The 21,142-nt window shown below is 38.9% G+C and overlaps 1 protein-coding gene across 1 annotated transcript in view; it reads right to left on the bottom strand.

Annotated features, from left to right (window-relative positions):
• Positions 1 to 7,095: 7,095 nt before the first annotated feature.
• Positions 7,096 to 21,142, bottom strand: part of slc12a1 (solute carrier family 12 member 1) — a gene marked incomplete at its 5' end in the record, with an annotated part of 33,422 nt that continues 19,375 nt past the window's right edge. The window contains 9 exons of the mRNA XM_083996777.1: positions 7,096 to 7,347; positions 8,253 to 8,320; positions 11,345 to 11,480; positions 12,235 to 12,321; positions 13,183 to 13,294; positions 15,062 to 15,190; positions 15,773 to 15,892; positions 17,630 to 17,712; positions 18,601 to 18,707. Of these exons, the coding sequence (XP_083852903.1) occupies positions 7,212 to 7,347; positions 8,253 to 8,320; positions 11,345 to 11,480; positions 12,235 to 12,321; positions 13,183 to 13,294; positions 15,062 to 15,190; positions 15,773 to 15,892; positions 17,630 to 17,712; positions 18,601 to 18,707 (978 nt within the window). The 3' untranslated portion in view covers positions 7,096 to 7,211. The remainder of the gene's footprint in view (positions 7,348 to 8,252; positions 8,321 to 11,344; positions 11,481 to 12,234; positions 12,322 to 13,182; positions 13,295 to 15,061; positions 15,191 to 15,772; positions 15,893 to 17,629; positions 17,713 to 18,600; positions 18,708 to 21,142) is intronic.

Here is a 21,142-nt window from a genome sequence, read left to right as displayed (position 1 = left end):
ATGAGCCTTAAACGTCCTGTGTTTTATTCTTGCTGTTTTATATGAAGTTTCCAGTGTGAGCCAATCAGAGTGAGGGCTCCAGGACTCTTTTCCCCAATTTCTTTTTCGAAAATAACTTTGAAAACATAACCATCAGTAGAATAAATGGAGTTCCCCCGAAAATTGACGTTCCCCCAAAAATTTCAGGGGAACGTCAATTTTCGAAAGAATAACCATCAGTAGAATGAATGACGATCCCCCAGAAATTTCGGGGGAACGTCAATTTGTTTCCGTTCGAATTTTGTAGAACGTCAATCCCCCCCCCCCCACCCAAATTTCGGGGGGACGTCAGTTTGCCCCCCCCCCCCCCCCCCCCCCCCCAAAAAAAAAATTTCGGGGGAACGTCATTTTGTGTCCCCCAAAAATGTTCGAAAAAATTTCGAAGAAATAACCATCAGTAGAATGAATGATGTTCGAATTTTCTAATAAATTTTCGAAAAGATTTTCGGAAAAATTATCGAAAAAAATTTCGAAAAAATAACCATCAGTAGAATGAATGACGTTCGAATTTTCGAAAAAAATTTCGAAAAAATAACCATCAGTAGAATGAATGACGTTCGAATTTTCGGATAAATTTTCGAAAAGATTTTCGGAAAAATTTTCGGAAAAATTACCATCAGTAGAATGAATGACGTTCGAATTTTCGAATAAATTTTCGAAAAGATTTTCGGAAAAAAATTCGAAAAGATTTTCGAAAAAATAGCCATCAGTAGAATGAATGACGTTCGAATTTTCGAATAAATTTTCGAAAAGATTTTCGGAAAAAATTTCGAAAAAATTCTAAATATTAAAGGAAAGCAACTGGTAATCATATACTGGAGACTACCAGCGACACATGACGTTCGAATTTTCGAATAAATTTTCGAAAAGATTTTCGGAAAAGTTTTCGAAAAAATAACCATCAGTAGAATGAATGACGTTCGAATTTTCGAAAAAAATTTCGAAAAAATAACCATCAGTAGAATGAATGACGTTCGAATTTTCGGATAAATTTTCGAAAAGATTTTCGGAAAAATTACCATCAGTAGAATGAATGACGTTCGAATTTTCGAATAAATTTTCGAAAAGATTTTCGGAAAAAAATTCGAAAAGATTTTCGAAAAAATAGCCATCAGTAGAATGAATGACGTTCCAATTTTCGAATAAATTTTCGAAAAGATTTTCGGAAAAAATTTCGAAAAAATTCTAAATATTAAAGGAAAGCAACTGGTAATCATATACTGGAGACTACCAGCGACACATGACGTTCGAATTTTCGAATAAATTTTCGAAAAGATTTTCGGAAAAGTTTTCGAAAAAATAACCATCAGTAGAATGAATGACGTTCGAATTTTCGAATAAATTTTCGAAAAGATTTTCGGAAAAAAATTCGAAAAAAATTTCAAAAAAATAGCCATCAGTAGAATGAATGACGTTCAAATTTTCGAATAAATTTTCAAAAAGATTTTCGGAAAAAAATTCGAAAAGATTTTCGAAAAAATAGCCATCAGTAGAATGAATGACGTTCGAATTTTCGAATAAATTTTCGAAAAGATTTTCGGAAAAAATTTCGAAAAAATTCTAAATATTAAAGGAAAGCAACTGGTAATCATATACTGGAGACTACCAGCGACACATGACGTTCGAATTTTCGAATAAATTTTCGAAAAGATTTTCGGAAAAGTTTTCGAAAAAATAACCATCAGTAGAATGAATGACGTTCGAATTTTCGAATAAATTTTCGAAAAGATTTTCGGAAAAAAATTCGAAAAAAATTTCAAAAAAATAGCCATCAGTAGAATGAATGACGTTCAAATTTTCGAATAAATTTTCAAAAAGATTTTCGGAAAAAAATTCGAAAAGATTTTCGAAAAAATAGCCATCAGTAGAATGAATGACGTTCGAATTTTCGAATAAATTTTCGAAAAGATTTTCGGAAAAAATTTCGAAAAAATTCTAAATATTAAAGGAAAGCAACTGGTAATCATATACTGGAGACTACCAGCGACACATGACGTTCGAATTTTCGAATAAATTTTCGAAAAGATTTTCGGAAAAGTTTTCGAAAAAATAACCATCAGTAGAATGAATGACGTTCGAATTTTCGAATAAATTTTCGAAAAGATTTTCGGAAAAAAATTCGAAAAAATAACCATCAGTAGAATGAATGACGTTCGAATTTTCGAAAAAAAAATTCGGAAAAATTCTAAATATTAAAGGAAACCAACTGGTAATCATATTCTGGAGACTACCAGCGACACCTATCCAAGGATATTGTTCTCATTGATCACTGAATATTTTGGAAAAATGCATATTCCCCGCGCTCTGTTCCATCTCTGCTCAAACATCTGCTCTGGGTTCGGACTCAGAGTAGACGCTGATGCTGATCAGCTCAATGTTGTCGTTACCTACGACGGGCTGCAAGTAGCTGTGATTCCAGTCACTGTGCTGCTGAAGGTGGTTTGGAAAATGATTTCTAAACTTTGCAGCATAGTAGGCGTGGGATCAGACGCGCAGAGCAGTTCCTCCGGGCTGATTACTGAGGTGTGACCATTGACCCCACATGGGAAACTCCGGAGTGTATGCTGATTGGATTGGCTGATATATCACCTGTATGACGTCACCTGCCCCAGCCAACAGCTCCAGGTTGAATCAGACTCCTTTCAAGTTACTCATCAACGGTGTGTGTTCACAAACTCAGTGGAGTGAAGGACTCTGCCGATCAGAGTGAAACAAGAAAGAAGTTCCAACAGCTTTTCATATTGACAAGAGTCAACACACACAACCTGGGACAACACACTCGGACCCGGACTTGTCTTCTCTCTGTCTGATTTGTTGGACCCATTTCATGTAAAGTTTATGGTTGTGAGCTGAATACATTTTGTATGATTGACATTAAAGAATTACAGAAGTCAGTTAAACTATATAATATAAAATATAGGCTAAAAAATAGTAAATCTCTTGTCTGATACCTTGGTCAAAGTTCTCTGAGAGCTCAAGTCTCCTTTTGCAGGCTGCTGCTTTGTTTCCCTTTTTCACTCTGAATATACACTGATATTGATGAAAATATTGATAAAAAGAGGGTTTCATGTTTAACTTTATGTCTTTTGGAGATCATTATATTTTCCACTTGATGAACTGTTTTAACATTAACACACATTTGGACCGGGGGGGGGGGGGGGGGGGGACAAACTTTTGCATGATGCCTCTGTATATTTGTGAAACATGAAGCTGTTCCATCTCTGTTCAGGTTGTTTTCTGCTTCTTGGAACTAAATCATCTGCAGGTTCTTCAGGTCTGGATCATGGACGGATGTCAGAAGATCTTTCTTTTTTTTGATTAAAACCCCTTTTTTATTCTCTCGAGCTAACACTAAAGATTGCACTGTTAAAACTTTGTTTTTTTCTACTGAAAACGATGATTATTGTGGATGAATGTATAAAAGTCGGCTCCAGCGGTTCCTTCCTCCTCCAAACGGTCTCTTGTCTCCTCTCAGTGGACGCTCTAGTCGTCTACAGGCTGGTGATGTTCTCCCTCACTCAGACAGATGTTTAACAGCTGCATGTTGTTGTGTGTTGTTCCTTAGCTCTTAGCGCCCTCTGGTGGCAGAGATGAAACATTGCAGCTGTCTGCAGCGAAGCCTTCAGGCCTCTCTCTCCCTCCCTCTCTCCATCACAGTAAGCACTTTTTGTTTCCTCCACATTTGTGACGTTGCATTTAATTGTGAAGACAAGTTTAATGAAATATATTCTTTGAAATACGGAGTCGTGTCACATATTTCTTCAGTTTGCAGAGGAATACAAACACATTGGTTTGGTTTTAAACACCATTTGTTTTTTGTTTTTTTAAACAATATCTTTATTGGATTTTCATTTTTAAAAAAGGACATACAAGAACAAATAACAACAGAGAAGTGTGTAAAATGGTACAATGAAACAGAAGTGTACAAACATACACCGTCAGATCAAAGTTTTCACAGCCTACTATACACACTTCCATACAACTGTATGAATACATTATCATATAGTCCAGACAACAGGAGAAGAAGAGACTGGGTTGTGCTTCCAGATGCGACAGATCATTGTCCTTCATATAATTGATGAAACAACCCCATATATTTTGAAATACCTCCTGTTTGTCCTTAAAGGGATATTCCAGCGTAAGTTTAATCCATGGTCCAACGCACCGTAACACCGAGTTAGACCCCCCCTCGAGTGATGAAGTCTGCTAACCGCTAGCTTCTCCAGTTGTAGCAACTTTAGCAATGACCGCACCATAACAAACAGCGCAGTATACGGATCCACTATCCACCGACCAAAAAGCCACTTACAGCCACAAATAATGCTCAGAACAGCACCAAACGCCATCAACAGTACAAACCAAGTCCCAGCCCATAATACGAGGCATCAAACATCTGTTAGCTTAGTCTGGTTTCTATTGAAAAGAGATGAAAACAACTCACCCACTCTGCTCCAGTTATACGCTATGCAGCAACTTTCCGTGTCCAGCATAGAGTCCAGGCACTAGGGATGGGTACCTTTCGCATTTGAATCGATACGGTATCGATACTCGGTACCTGGGAACCGATACCGGTACCAATCGGTACCTGTTTTCGGTACTTTTTGTGTGTGGTAATTTAAAAAAAGTATTAAGTAAATTAAGAGTATTTTATTTTTTAGGGATGGGCAATGATTTTCATATAATTCATTAATTCAATGAAAAAATAAAAGTTTATGAGACTATCGTCTTGTCTGAAAAAATGTCCGTTTTTACTGTGGGAAAAGGAGAAACATGGAGAGACTCCTACAGCCATCAGAAAGCTCTGTGTGAAACTTTGTCAAATAAAAAAAACAACTGAAACTGCAGTGCAAACTCTGCAACATGTGGACTTTACGTTTTGACGAGAGGAGTCAGTGTGTGAAGCCCACTGAAACAAATTCCAATCAACAAGTTGTTGACATGGCAATAAAGTATTGAAACTTGAAACTTGAAACTTGAGTGGGAGACTTCGTCCTCGTTTAGATGTGCTCTCATTACATGACGAGGACTTGAACGGCGCCGCTGTGATGAGAAGCGGGACTCGGGACTCGGGACCGGACCGCTTCGGTACGGATTGTCACAACAGTCCGTTCTTCATGTTAAATGACGGACGGCTGTTTTTCAGGTAGTGATTTAAAACGACGGGCTGGTGCTACCGCTTCTGCGCGTCTCAAGAGAGAGACTCATGCAGACTGCACTCTCTCTCGCTGACGCACGACGAAGGTGCGTTCAGGTACCGAAATGTGGTACCGATTGACTTTATGTGAATCGATACTCGGTACTTTGGTGGGAATTCGGTCAGTACCAAAAAAGTACAGAATTTCGGTACCCATCCCTACCAGGCACTGACAACACACGTCCGAGGCCGACTGGCAGCACAAACATCTGGTTTCAGCACAGACATCTGGTTTCAGCACAAACATCTGGTTTCAGCATAAACATCTGGTTTCAACACAGACATCTGCTTTCAGCACAAACATCTGGTTTCAGCATAAACATCTGGTTTCAGCATAAACATCTGGTTTCAACACAGACATCTGCTTTCAGCACAAACATCTGCTTTCAGCATAAACATCTGGTTTCAGCAGCCACCGACAGGCATTGACCACCAGACTGACCACTTGATTCCCCCATATCTTATCTGTGATGTCTGCTTGTACAGGTAGTCAGCTGGCGTGGAGGTGATTACCGAGTGAAGTAGAGTCCCGCAGCTCAAGGATGAATGTGTGTGTATTACTCCATATAATGCAGCCAAAGTTCCTATGTATCTTGTCTCTCAGTTTATAAGAGTTATTATCGAGTGTTCACAGGGAAATGAACGGAGAGTTTATGGAGTTTGAGAACAACAACGACTGGTTTCATTCCGATGGGTTAGGGTTGGGTGTGGTGGTCACTGCCTGTCGGTGGCCGCTGAAACCAGATGTTTGTGCTGAAACCAGATGTCTGTGCTGAAACCAGATGTTTGTGCTGAAACCAGATGTTTGTGCTGAAACCAGACGTCGGTGCTGAAACCAGATGTTTGTGCTGAAACCAGATGTTTGTGCTGCCAGTCGGCCTCGGTGTGTCAGTGCCTGGACACAGAAAGTTGCTGCATAGCGTATAACTGGAGCAGAGTGGGTGAGTTGTTTTCGTCTCTTTTCAATAGAAACCAGGCTAAGCTAACAGATGTTTGATGCCTCGTATTATGGGATGGGACCCTGTTTGTACTGTTGATGACGTTTGGTGCTGTTCTGAGCATTATTTGTGGCTGTAAGTGGCTTTTTGATCGGTGGATAGTGGATCCGTATACTGCGCTGTTTGTTATGGTGCGGTCATTGCTAACGTTGCTACAACTGGAGAAGCTAGCGGTTAACTTATCTAATCTCCTAATAAACGACAGAGACGAGAATAAGAAGAACAGCACAAAGTTTTATTCATTCTTTATTTCAGGAAATCACAATTATTTATATTTAAATAGGAAAAATGACAAAAAGCTAAAATATACAGAAGCGTTGGGGGGTTACAATCGTTGGTTTCACTAATTTTTCCTCCAAAACAGAACGTGTGGTGTGATAATATAGTAACATAATACATATTGAACCAGTGTAATGTGGAACAGGTAAACAGCTTCAGAGCAGTCAGTGTATTTTACACAGAGTGAATATCAAAAAAGTGGAAAAATGTCAAACTGTTAATCATTTATAAAAGGTTTTTTTTTTTATTCATTATTGCTAAGAAAAAATGCACCAGTGAATTCAGACATCTAGGCTACCATACATACATTTATTTTACAATCGCAGCAGCAGCAGCTCGTTCACCACCGGACGGACGAGATTTAACTTTGTTCCAACCAGAATCCACCGGACTCACATGTAGAGACGGATTTTCTCTTTCTCTTCCCTTTAGTTTAAACGTTTGGTGTCGTGTCAGTGAAATGTCTTCATGAAGCAGCTCAGCTCGGACCGGACGAGGACGAGTTTTTATTTCATCTTTATCTGAGCTGGTTTCTCTTATTACTGCACTATCTATCATGTGTGTGTTTGCATGTGTAGACGACGTGTTATAAATAGTTCTGGTTTGATTATTTGGAGCTTCACGCTGTGCTGCTGTCGGTCTTATCCAGGCTTCTTTTGTGCGTTTTGTGAACACATCAACGTTCATCTTTCTGTCGTTGCTCAGGAGTAGAAGGTCAGCACGCTCTTGTGGTTTCCTCTGATGAGCAGCGTGGGCGGCAGGTCCTTGGTCAGCGCGTCCAGCCAGGCCATGTAGAGGAAGTCGGACACCGAGCCTTTACGGGCGATGGGCATGCTCCTGCAGAGAGTTACACACTGTTACACATCTGTACACATTCTGTTCTACTTTTTACTATTTTTTAAAGAAATTTTACCTTTTCGTATTGTTGTTTGCCCCCCTTTTTTGAGAAATTTTACCACATTTTTCTATAGCCTAATATTAAAAAAAAATGTACCACTTTTTATAGAATTCTTGAGTAATTTTACCAGTTTCTTCTCAATTAAAAAAAACAAAACACTTTTTACTATTTACGACATAGGCTACAATTTTTACTTTTACCACTTTTTTTTATTATTATTTTTTGCCTTTTTTTTCTTTTGAAATTTTACCACTTTTCCTAGAATTTCATTTTTTTTGATATATAACTTTTTTTTTTTTTTTTTTTTTTAGAAATTTTACCACTTTTTCTGAGAAATTTCACCAGATTTTTCTATATAAAAAAAAAAGCAAAATTTGTCCACTTTTTAAAATTTTTTTTTTTTACTTTTTTGTATATTTTTTTTGTAAGAATTTTTACTACTTTTTTTCTAGAAATGTTTTAACTTTTTTGGACAAATTGTACCAGTTTTTTCCAGAGATTTCTCTATAATCTTTCAAAAATGTACCCCTAATTTAATTTAATACATTGATTGTTTGTGTATTTCTGGTGTGTTGTCCAGTGGGGGTCCGTGGTCTAGTTTGTGTCAGTTTTGGGTCCTTGATATAAAACAGTTAGAGAAGCAGCGTCTATGTGATACAAGTATGAACAGTTTACCACCTAGAAAGCAGTTTACCCACTAACTACAGACTACACCACTGGTTGCTAGGTAACAGCAGTTTACCCACTACAACACATTAGACTACACCACTGGTTGCTAGGTAACAGCAGTAACATTAGACTACACCACTGTTACACACTGCTTTGACTCAGATGTTTTACTTACACAATGATCAGATTGGCCGATCTGGAGTTCTTCTTGAGCAGCTCGTTCAGTCGGACCTGCAGGTTGGTCTGTGGAACAGCAGCGATGAGATTGATTAATTAATTGATTTGTTCATTTAAGTATCATGCACATTATTGTGACACTAGACAACACAAACACAGACATTCAAACAAGTTTACTCATTAATACAGTGTGTGTCCATAGACTCATGCAACTAAACTTTCTGTGAGTCCATCTATGTGTTTTTAATAAATCTGGCTACGACATGAAAAACCATCTCAGTTTGACTTGGAGGAAGCGTATTAAAGAGGAGATTTAGACTTAGCCCAAACTCAGAAGCTATGTTCAATTTAAAGAGGATCACTACACAGAACCTTACTTAAAGGGACAGTTCAACATTTAGTCAGATCCTCCTCTCACCATAACCCCTATAATCCACAGCAGTTGATTGATACGTGATTATCTCTTAGCGTGGTGAATGTGCAGCTCACAACTTGTTCTTCCTTTCTTCCTTGAACCAATCTGTTCCCCCCTCCATCTTTCTTTCCTTCCTTTCTCCCTTCTTTCTTTCCACAATCCTTTTTCCCTTCCTTCCTTCCTTCCTTCCTTCCTTCCTTCCTTCCTTCCTTCCTTCCTTCCTTCCTTCCTTCCTTCCTTCCTTCCCTCCGCCCTTCCCTCCTTGACCCAGGAGGACAACAGAAGGGTTTAGTTACAGTAAATGAACTGAGGAAATCCATGTTTCACAAAAAAAAGCACCCCGACTCATTCTGGGATGTCATGTCTGTCTGTGTGTGACTGCGTTTACATGCACTTCAGTACCTCGATTTCAATCAGGTTTTTTAAGTAGCCTAACCCGAATTTGTGTTTGCGCATGTAAACACCATTTCCCGATTCCAGAAATCGGGATAAGCTCATATCCCGATTTTGCTGCCCGGAGAACTCCGAAAGAAACCAGGATACTGGAGCATGTAAACACCGTACCCCGATATCTGAAAGCTGCTCAGCCAGCTGACGTAACCGTTACCATAGATACGTTACGTAACAAAATGGCGGCGACAACAAGAGCGCATTCTGGAGCGACGAGGAGACTATTAAGTTTTTTTGTTTGTTTTTTTCATGCGAGAAAGTAACTGTTTAGATCCCCGATGTGCGGTCGGTTTATCCAAATGACGGCTGTTTACAAGTTTGCTACGAGGTTTTTCGGAGGAGTGAAGCTCCCCGTGTGTGAGCTGTGACCGGGACATCACAGAGACAGCAGCCCCGTCTCCTGACGTGCTCGGCCGGCCAGACTACTCCGTCACCTCGGGGGAGAAGACGGTCGTTAATTAACTTACCCGTAGGTTTTTAGATGTTTACTGCCGGCTGGTTATATTATTTTTAGGAGATAAATGCTGGTCTCATTGATGAAATCTAACAATTGTGGCAGTTGCCTTAGTTTGTTTGAATGAAAAGTGAAGCTTCATGTGTGTATTGGAGGAGCAGCGCTGCCTGGAGGCTCTGTCGCCTAACGTGTGGACAGAAATCACCACTTTTACATCAATAAATGCATGTTTTACAATGAACCGATCAGTCTGCATTGAATTTACCTTTCTTTTATTAAGTTTAGGGATGGGTATTGATAAGAATTTAGCGATTCCGATTCCATTATCGATATTGCTTATCGATTCGATTCCTTATCGATTCTCTTATCGATTCTCATTGGGTGAGGGAATAAAAGAGAAATGGGTTTGTTTGCATTAATGCAGTGGTTCCCAACCTTTTTTGGCTTATGACCCCTTTTGACATCACAAATTTCTGGTGACCCTCATTCAAGATGAGCAAGCTCAGATATTTGTATATGCTGCATTTTATTTGATCTTGATTTATATTCAAGAAAGTGAATGTATAAAGAATATAGTTGTTTAAGATTGTCTGTGGTGTTTTTAATCATAATTTTAAAAAGAAAAATAATTCGTTTATTTAATTTTTTTTTTTAATCAATTACTAGACATTTAAGGCGATCCCATTTGAATTCCAGGCGACCCCACATGGGGTCCCAACCCCAAGGTTGAAAACACTGTATTAATGACTCTAACATTAAAAAAGTAGACAGGACCGACCTGCCTGGACAGGTTAACACTAGACCACTGTGGCTGTGGGGCAGCTGTGCTCACAGGAGGAATTTAACAATGTTTCCATTACATGGTTTTTATGCATCTGTATCTTCTCACTAGTTATTGTTTTCATAACGTTCGTTTTTATGCGGAGTGAGCGAGTGAGCGAGCGAAAGAGAGAGAGCGCGCCAGAGAAAAGACACAGGGCAGCTACCGTTTCACCTGGCTACGAGCAAAACCTGAAAGGAAGAGGTTATAATAAAGAGAGAAAAACACAAAGAATAGACATGTAGCCTGTTCAGGAGACGTTGTCCTGTCCTCACGACGTGAGGGAGGGAGGACCGGAGGGTGGCTCACAGGTTAGTGATGAGGAAACGTCGCTGTCAGCTGCATCTGTCAGCAGCTGCTCCATGCAGACACGCCACTAACTTTATTTTGTGAGAACAAACGGTGACATGTGGATATAAACACTAAGCACCCCCATTTATAATTAAGATTGATTGTAACGTAACGTAACGTCATTAATCAATTAATGCGCGAGTTGCTGAACCAAACGGAATCGATAAGGGAATCGTTAGAGGAGACACGCACACGATTCCAAGAATTGATCCAAGTTGGAACCGGTTCCGAAGAGGAACCGGTTTTCGATACCCATCCCTAGTTAAGTTATAGGCCTATAACATGGCAGCATTTTTAATTTGTAAATTTTCTGACATATTTCCTAGTAGTTGCGCTTCCTGTTGTAAATAATAAACATGAATGAAACACACATACGCACGTAAGACGCAGTAATCAGAAACCGGGATACTGTATTTATCATGTAAACAGGGATACTGAATAACCGGGGTTCTCTAACTTCATGTAAACACCAAACCCCCAATTTGATCAATAATCGGGGTACTTAAAAAACCCGATTGGAACCGGGGTACTGAAGTGCATGTAAACGCAGTCAGTGTGTGTTGATGTTGCTGCGTCACCGTGGCGACGCTGCTGTCCTACCTTCTCCTCGAAGCTGCTGAGCTCCTGGTCGGTGATCTTCCACGGCTGCTCCTTCTGCATGGCCTCGGCCTGAGCCGGGTCCTTGGAGCTCTCGTGCAGACGGAACGGCTCGATCATGTCCTCTAAGTCCTGAAGGCTGCAGCACGGCAGAGAAGACCATAATATATATTTACACATTTACATATTAGTCTACTTGCCAGCCCATAGGGCCCCATTGTGAACCCGGAAATGTTGAGTACCCCAAAGTTTTATGTTAGAAATAGATAGTATGGGTCCCCAGTATTCAGAAACTGCCGGATGCTAACTTATATATATAGGGCAATTAGCATAATAGACATAATTAGCATAAATTAGCATAATTTCCTATATGGGCAATATTTCAACAAAATTGACTTGGCTGATCTGGGCAATATTGGAGTGGTTTTAGGGGTTATTGATGATGCTGAATCCATTTCTGACATTTTCAAAATTCAAAATGGCTGTCTAAACCGGAAGTGACCAGATTTTAACCGCCAGTGGGCTGATTTTGATGGATTTCAAAATCTGGTCATCGGTTTAGACAGCCATTTTGGATTTTGAAAATGTCAGAAATGGATTCAGCATCAGCATCAGCCAAGTCAATTTTGTTGAAATATTGCCCATATAGGCGATTATGCTCATTTATGCTAAGTATGCTAATTATCAGTTATGCTAATTGCCCAATATATATAAGTTAGCATCCGGCAGTTTCTGAATACTGGGGACCCATACTATATATTTCTAACATAAAACTTTGGGGTACTCAACATTTCCGGTACTAATTGTTGGCAAGTAGACTATATACATATAGGCCTACATATATTTACATCCTCAGGTCGTGTGTAGCTGTGAACGTGTCAGACTGTCGTTACCTGTGAGCGTTGGGACTGAGGTGGATGTCGTCGATCACCGTGATGTCGGAACATTTAATTCTGAATTTCTCCAACAGAGACTTCATCCTGCAGCACAGCACAGCACAGACAGTGGTTAAAGGGACAGTTCAACATCTTGTCAAATTGGCTCATTGCCATAATCCCTGTAGTCAAAACGCTCTGGTGGACAAGTTGTGAGCTGCACATTCACCACGCTATGAGATAATAACACAACGTTACCACACAGAGTTGTTTTAGAGGGAAATTCATGCAAAACCACTGATGCGCGTTGCCTTCAGGGGCAGTTTTTCATCAACAGTCTCTGTATTTCCCTCTAAAACAACTCTGTGTGGTAACGTTGTGTTATTATCTCATAGCGTGGTGAATGTGCAGCTCACAACTTGTCCACCAGAGCGTTGTGGAGTTGTTGGATTGTGTATTTGATGAGTTTGATGAGGGAAACCAAGAAATCCCATAATGAGCCTCCGTAGCGTAGCTCTGAGCAGCTCACGGCTCTGCTCCGCCGTTCTAAAAACAGCTTGCACCGACAATTAAAGGTAACGAACCTACTGCTATGACGATAGGGATTATGGCAATGGGCCAATTTGTGTTCAAAATGTTGGACTATCCCTTTAACCTCCATGTAGAGGCTGGTTATTCATGCTTTAGTTATCATCTATCCCAAAAATGAATCTGTTATTAAATCTAATAATTCACCGACACTTTACAGCAGCTCTGTGATTAATGTTTAACTTCAGAAACAAAGGATTATTGATTAATTATGTGACATCAGCTTATCATTAGTTTATCATCATCTTATCATTAGCTCGCTGTGTTTATGAGCGATAAGAACACCGCTTCTTATCGGTCACTTGTTGCTGAGCCTCCTGCTCTTGGACACGTGAAGCTCTAACTCGTGTTGTTGAGATGTGTATTTATTGGACTCACTCCTGCTTGTCCAGCTCGCTGCGGTCCGGCTGCCCCGCGATGAAGATCCTCAGTTTACTGTCCTTCCACTTCTTCCTGGTGGTGAGGATGTAGGGCAGCAGCAGCGTCAGACCTGAGGGACCACAACACAGTTTAGTTTCTGTAGCTTTGATTTTAAAGATTAGTCACCCTTTAATTTACAGGCCGTTAATTACGTGATAATCAAGGTCAAGGTCAAGGTTTCTTTATTACGTAATACCAGCTGGTAAATGTGTTGTGCAGACAGGCACTCAGCAATCCCAGTGTAAAAAAACAGCCACACACAGACATCATGACACACAAATCACAAATAGAAAAAGACAATATAATCAAAATACATGGTCAAAGTCATAGGAATAGAAATAGAAAAGTGCTTCTACATAGAAAAGTGCTTCTACATGTCCCTAGGGTCAGCTAGGTTCAATATGAACAAGATCACCTTGTGGTTTTACTATTCAGCATTACAACTGCTGTGGGTATGAAGCTGCTTCTGTACCGTTCTGTCCTGCCCTTAGGGGCCACAAAACCACAGCCAGAGCGAAGGAGCTGGAACTCGCCATGCAAAGGATGTGAGCAGTCATTACGAACAGCGCTGGCTTTACACTGCAGCTGTGTGTCATAGAGGGCTGCCATGGTGAGTTGAGGCTCACCAATTATCCTACCAGCCCATTTGATAATCTGATTCATGGAACTTTTGTCCTGTAGTGACAGATTACCAAACCAGGACACCAGGGCAAAAGATAACACAGACTCGATAAAAGCTGGATAAAATAGCCTGAGCAAACGCTGATGTCCCCTCTTACACACTGCTTCACAGTTCTTAATGTCTTAATGTCAAGAAACAGCCAAGAAATAACAAATAATTGCGTCATAATGTCTATCTGAGCTCTTTTTAAGAACTTTAAACTTGATCTATTTGATTTTATTTTACTTTTTTATTCTTCTTTGCTCCTGCTTTTAACTCTGTGTTTTTGTTTTTATGCTGTTTAATGCTGTTTAAAAAAAAAAAAAGTTTTGTCTTTATGTAAAGCACATTGAATTTCCTTGGTATGAAATGCGCTATATACTGTAAATAAAGATGCCTTTCCTAGAAATAGCCCAGAAATAACGGTCAATTTTAAGGACTACTGTAGGTGGGGAAAATTTTCTTCCCCCAAAAATGAAAAGTATGAAAAGCATGTGTAATCTTTTTCCTTTATGAAAACCATGACATTACTGGGAAATTGATTTTTATTTCTTGGCATTATCACGTAGTTAACGGCCTGTAAATTAAAGAGTTACCAAAGATTCTCATGAAATCAAACCTCCTGTTTTCTGTGTTGATGTATTGATGCTACTGCAGGTGTGTGTGTGTGTGTGTGTGTGTGTGTGTGTGTGTGTGTGTGTGTGTGTGTGTGTGTGTGTGTGTGTGTGTGTGTGTGTGTGTGTGTGAGAATGGGACTTATACACTCACTGCTAAGTCTCCAATGTCTCAGTCCATCACATCTAGATCCATCCATCTATTCATGCACTTCATCTATTTAAACTTGCACTCGCACTTTAAAAACCGGCCCTTTATAGAACTCATGCTGACATCACTGCACTTTAGATTAGATTAGATTAGAAAACTTTATTGAGCCCCAAGGGGAAACTGCTTTGCCACGCAATAAAAACACAAACATCCACTTAACAAACAATAAATGTGTCTACGTATGAATGTTTATATGATGTGAATCACTGTTTGACTCTTTGTGTATTTTTTATTTTCTACCTCTTATTCCTCTGTCTGTTTGTCTATTACCTGCCAAGGGACTGTGGATGTTCATTAATGTGTATTGTCCCTTTAGAATAAATAAATGAATAAGGATGAACCAACTCTTACCTCCGTCGTCAAACAGCCACCACACGTCGATGGTTCCTTTAGGCTGCTTCTTCTTGAACTGAGCTCCGGCCTCGACCAGCCGCTCGTTCATCTTCATCACCTGGGGGGGAGGGGGGCCACACACCGACACTGTTGGGGGGGGGGGGGGGGGGGGGGGAGAGGGAAGAGAGCAGAGTTCAGCTGCAGAAACACACACTGCAAAAACTCTAAATCTTTCCAAGAATATTTGTCTTATTTCTAGTCAAAACTAATCTATTTCCACTTAAAATAAGACTCATCACCTAAAAATTAACTTGTTTTTAGATCATTTTCACTTGTTTCAAACTAATTTTCAATTGAAATAAGTATCTGCCAGTGAAAACTCTGAGCAGCTCACGGCTCTGCTCCGCCGTTCTAAAAACAGCTTGCACCGACAATTAAAGGTAACGAACCTACTGCTATGACTATAGGGATTATGGCAATGGGCCAATTTGACTAAATGTTTAACTATCCCTTTAAACTAGTGATCAGTGTGGTTTAGGAAGCATTCGTGTTATTCTGAGGCAGAAAACCATAAAAACATTTGACAGGGAGTTATAGAGGAGGGTTGAAGACGCAACAACACACATCAACCAGTATAGTGTGTAGTGTGTAGTTACCAGTGTGTAGTTACCAGTGTGTGTAGTTAGCAGTGTGTAGTTGTGTAGTTACTAGTGTGTAGTGTGTGTTTACCTCGGGTGGTGAGCACCTGCTGAGAAGAATTCCTGGACTTCCTGAACAATCCTCTTCCCTTGGTGGGCATCATGTCCCCGTCTAGAGCCTCCTGCTCCCTCGCTGCCTTCAGCATGTCCTCTACACACACACAGAGATATTATGGTCTGCATCAATGTGCCATCGGATACACCAATCCCACTAGATCCAGGACTCTTCCAGTCTTTTAGGAAATGCAACAAACTTGAAATGAAGTCAGAGCTGCAGGAAACTCATCGACAAAGCTTTTACTGTTTCTAGAAAATGTAAATCTGATTCCTCCCTCTCTCTATATCAGAAATGATGACCTGTTTACCCTTAGAGAAGATCACATATGTCATGAGAAATAGATACGACACCTTTTTAAAGATCTGGCAACCTTTTATTGATTATATAGAAACAACAGCTGTAACCCTTAAACTGCACTGCAAAAACTCAAAATCTTTCCAAGAATATTTGTCTTATTTCTTGTCAAAATGTCTAATTTCTAGTCAAAACTAATCTCTTTCCACTTAAAATAAGACTCAATAACTAAAAATTAACTTGTTTTTAGATCATTTTTTACATGTTTCAAACACACTTTTTTTTCAATTGAAATAAGTAGAAAAATCTGCCTGTGAAAGCAAGTTTTTTGTGCTTGTAATAAGAAAGAAAAACTTGCTCCACTATCAGATTTTTCTACTTATTTCAAGTGAAAATCAGCTTGAAAAAGGTAGAAAAGTGTCTAAAAACAAGCTGCTTTGTATGTGATGAGTCTTATTTTAATTTTAATTAGATTTGTTTGGACTAGAAATAAGACAAATATTCTTTGTAAGATTTTGAGTTTTTGCAGTGTATGTATAGTTTATGCGTATCTTTTGCACTAGAATATTTAAATTCATTCTATTTTATTTTTATTTTTATTTTTATGTTATTTAAAGGTTGAATATGTAGAATATTTATTAAAAGCTATATTTTTTCAAAAATAATACATCCATGGGGCCTTTAGAGGGGTACAGAATGAAAGTATTGCTTTTCCACAAATTTTTTTTTTTAGTCTGAATTATTATTTTTAATGTTTTTGACGGGGTCGACAACTGACTTTCTGTCAACGTTCTGTTTACATTCGTACCTGCCTGTAGCCGACACGTGGCTCAGTTCTCCGCTGTTTTCCTGCCTCCTCCCCGTCCTATGCGTTTGTTTCCAACCAAGCCTTTTTAATGATCAATGGGTGGATCAATGGATTATCATATAGGCTACTTGTTAGGATGGGTGTATTTGTGTAGTCTTATCTGTCATAAACACGTTTATCGTCGCGGACTTTCGGTGCCACGGAGCTCCTTTTTTTTCTTCTTCAACTTGAGGAGAGCAGTGACAGCGGAGGCTCTGAGCAGCAGCGGTGTGGAAGGCAGAGAGCCTCCACTGTCCCTGTAACAAGCTACAAGTCATTTATTATGCTGTTAATGACGGTAAAAATGAAACATAAGGTAAATATCCTGCTTAGCTCTCCTCCTCTGCTGTCCTCTGATCAGAGCGGAGTCCCTAGCAACGGCCCGTTTTACCTAGCAACGGTCTGGCAATCGACTGCTGGAATTCTTTTCTGTTGTTGTTCTTGTATTTCTACATAGTCAACCTTTAAATTCTTAATTCTCTAAATTCTTATTCTATTCTATTATTTTTTGTACTTTTATGTTTGCACCGGACACCAAGACAAGTTCCTCGTGCTGTAAACTGACCTTTACTGCTCTGGCCAATAAAACACTTCTGATTCTGATTCTGATCATCAGTGTGTAGTCGTGTTGTGTAGTTGTGTAGTTGTGTTGTGTAGTTGTGTTGTGTAGTGGTGAGTCTGTGTCTGACCTTCAGCCTCCACCAGGTGCGACACGTCCAGTCCCTGCTGCATCCGGAGGATCAAGGTGCCGTACTCGAAGTCGAAGGCGTCGCTGTGGGACAGAGGAGGACGTGTTCACGACACTGCAGCTCTGCACTGTAAAAACTCTACATCTGTCCAAGAACATTTGTCTTATTTCTTGTCAAAATGTCTCATTTCTAGTCAAAACTAATCTCTATAAGACTCATCACCTAAAAATGAACTTGTTTTTAGATCATTTTCACTTGTTTCAAACACATTTTCACTTGAAATAAGTAGAAAAATCTGCCAGTGAAAGCAGGTTTTTTGTGTTTGTAATAAGAAAGAAAAACTTGCCCCACTATCAGATTATTTTAAGTGAAAATCTGCTTGAAAAAAGGAAAAAGTGTCTAAAAACAAGCTGCTTTTTAATGTGATGAGTCTTATTTTAAGTAGAATGAGATGATGATGATGAAATGATTTGATTTTTTGCATTGTACCGGTAACACTTTATAATAAGAACACACTATTAAGCATTAGTTAAGCATTAATAAATACTGAATTCATCATTTATAACACATGAATACTCATTAGTATGTAGTTTATAAACACAGTTGCTATAAAATGTTTTACTCACCACTGATAAGCACCAACTGTGTTTATAAACTACACACTAATGAGTATTCATGTGTTATAAATGATGAATTCAGTATTTATTAATGCTTAACTAATGCTTAATAGTGTGTTCTTATTATAGTGTTACCGAGTTATCTTGTAATGTGTAACATGTGCTTGCAAACCAGCAGCTTTTTCTTTCTTTCTCTGTAACTTCTGTTTACTCTTATTATGTTAAAAATGTTACCATGTTCCTTGAGTAGTTTTTTAAATGACCGTATGTTTTAATGTGTTAGTAACTTACTGCAGTATTTTAGTGACTTACTGCAGTATTTTAGTGACTTACTGCAGTATTTTAGTGACTTACTGCAGTATTCCCACGTAGCTCTCCACGGCCTCTCTTCCAGCCGTTCTCCAGTTCCTCTTGAATCCCATCATCAGGATGTTTGGCCTCATCCGGCCCAGACCGGACGCCTGCAGAGATCACAGTACAGATGAAAACACAGCAGTGTAGTCAGGAAATATTAGAGACAAAACTACATTTAGAGCCAAAAATACATTTCTATTGGGTATCTAGTATCTACCCAGTTAATTGTAACATAAGAAAGAAGCATCGAGTATTTATAGATACACTGCAAAAATGCAAAATCTTACCAAGAATATTTGTCTTATTTCTAGTCAAAACAAATCTCATTCTACTTAAAATAAGACTCATCACATTAAAAGCAGCTTGTTTTTAGACACTTTTTAAAAAGATTTTTCAAGCAAATTTTCCACTTTAAATAAGTAGAAGAATCTGATAGTGGAGCAAGTTTTTTTTTCTTATTACAAACACAAAAAACTTGCTTTCACTGGCAGATTTTTCTACTTATTTCAATTGAAAATTAGTTTGAAACAAATGGAAATGATCTAAAAACAAGTTAATTTTTAGGTGATGAGTCTTAGTTTAAGTGGAAAGAGTTTAGTTTTTGTCTAGAAATGAGACATTTTGACAAGAAATAAGACAAATATTCTTTGTTTTTTGCAGTGTATAGGCCTGTAACTGTTGTTGGCCTAAAGACTCATTGCAGTAGCGTGGAAAGAGGTGGATGGACCAAGGATAGGTAAATGGCTTTTAGAATTAACAGCAACTCTGCCTTTCACGTAAGACCACATATGCAATCAGTAATTTCTGATAACATCAAGTTTCTTGAGAATAAAGACTTGTCTGGTTTGGTGGAAACACCTGTGGAGGAGCCACAAGTAACCTAACCCTAACCCTATAGCTTGATTTACCCTTATTTATCATACTGCAACCTTGTTTGGGCCGGCATATATTCAACATCTCTTCACAATTTGTTGTTGTTACAAAAGAAATTTGTTTTATGTTTAATTGCACTACAAATGCTGCATCTTTTCCTATTGTTTTCAATGACTTTTTTGTTGCAAATTCCACTATTCACTCATACCCAACCAGACAAGTTAATCATATGTATCGTACATGTTCTCGTACAAAATTAGGGCAGTTTTAGTCGGGGAGCCACAGGCTCAAAAATGGGTTGAACCTGACATCGTCCGTTATACTTTTTATTTGTGTTTTTTCTGGTAACTTTGACACTAAGGAACAATAATTGAGGGGTCTGCTCTGCCGGAAATATCGCGAAAAAAAATTGTGGCCATTTCACTGTATGCACCCTTTATTTTTCGACAGGAAATTGTAAAAAAATATTTTTTTCTTCAAATCCTCAGTAGCCTGGGTAGGCTGTCAATGAATGCATTTCAGATACACAGAACACATGTGGTGACAACATCCACTGAAAAAATAACTCTTAAAACACATTTCTACATGATTTTGTATCAATTTTATGGAAAAAAAATTAGGCGTTTTCTCACTTTTTCCCAATATTTTCATCTTTACTTCATTGGCAATCAACTATGGGTCCAGGTTATGACATCAGTCAATGTGTCATCATTTTCAGCAAACAGTATACTCATTCCAGTGAAAAAATTATAAAAATCCAACCAAAATCATTGGTTCTATGATAATTTCACTACTAGCTGGCGATCAACAGGCTCAGAGCCTCAATGGAATTTTAGGCTAGGCCTACTCTCGAAATTCCAAAAGACAAACTGGATGTTTAGCATCATGGTACACTCACAAACACCAGCTTAGTATTTGAATGAGTTTGAAACAACCAACAGTTACCAGTGTTTCTAGTTTAGCTGTTAGTTGAAATTCAACTCCCGTGGGAAACCCCCTAAAAAAAGTAGTTGGGGTACCTGTAACCAGACTTTCAAAAATTTCAAAATTTTTAATTGGGCCTTAAGTAACTTGTGAGGGGTCAAACTAGGGGTTTTTCACGATTCTGAGTTGATTGCAAGCATTAGCTTTTCATCAAAAACACTCCTTGGTGTAAAAAAAAAAACAGCCACACCCACTTTTCCTGTTCATCGGAAAGGAACAACCCCCTCCCCCCACCAATAGAATGTATTAGAAGTTATTCCTTAGCATGGCACAGGTTGTCTGTCACATATCACTACTAAATACTCAATATAGGCCTAATATAACTTATATTCTACCCTTTCTTCTTTGTAGGACATTATACAGACCCTCCAGGATTTTGCAATGTCGCAAAATTTATTAAAAAATTACAATAGGCTAAATGTAATTTATTACATGGATCGGGAGCAAAAGTGAACGAAAGAGAAAAGACACTGGACATGCTCGGGCGAGACCGAGCTCGGTGTGTGTGTGTTGTCTCAGACGTTTGATTGACGGATAATGGATCCAATATCAGTGGCTGATGAATTGTGAGCAGCGTGACGCATAATCCTTGCGTCTGCATTATCCAATGCGGAAAAAAAACTACCACACTTTAATCCCAGATTTACTCAAAAATAGAATTTTGCACAAAGTTTGGCCTACATCG

The sequence above is a fragment of the Trachurus trachurus genome, assembly GCF_905171665.1.
Source record: "Trachurus trachurus genome assembly, chromosome: 3".
In the NCBI taxonomy this organism is placed as follows: Eukaryota; Metazoa; Chordata; class Actinopteri; order Carangiformes; family Carangidae; genus Trachurus; species Trachurus trachurus.
This window is presented reverse-complemented; position numbering and strand designations above follow the sequence as displayed.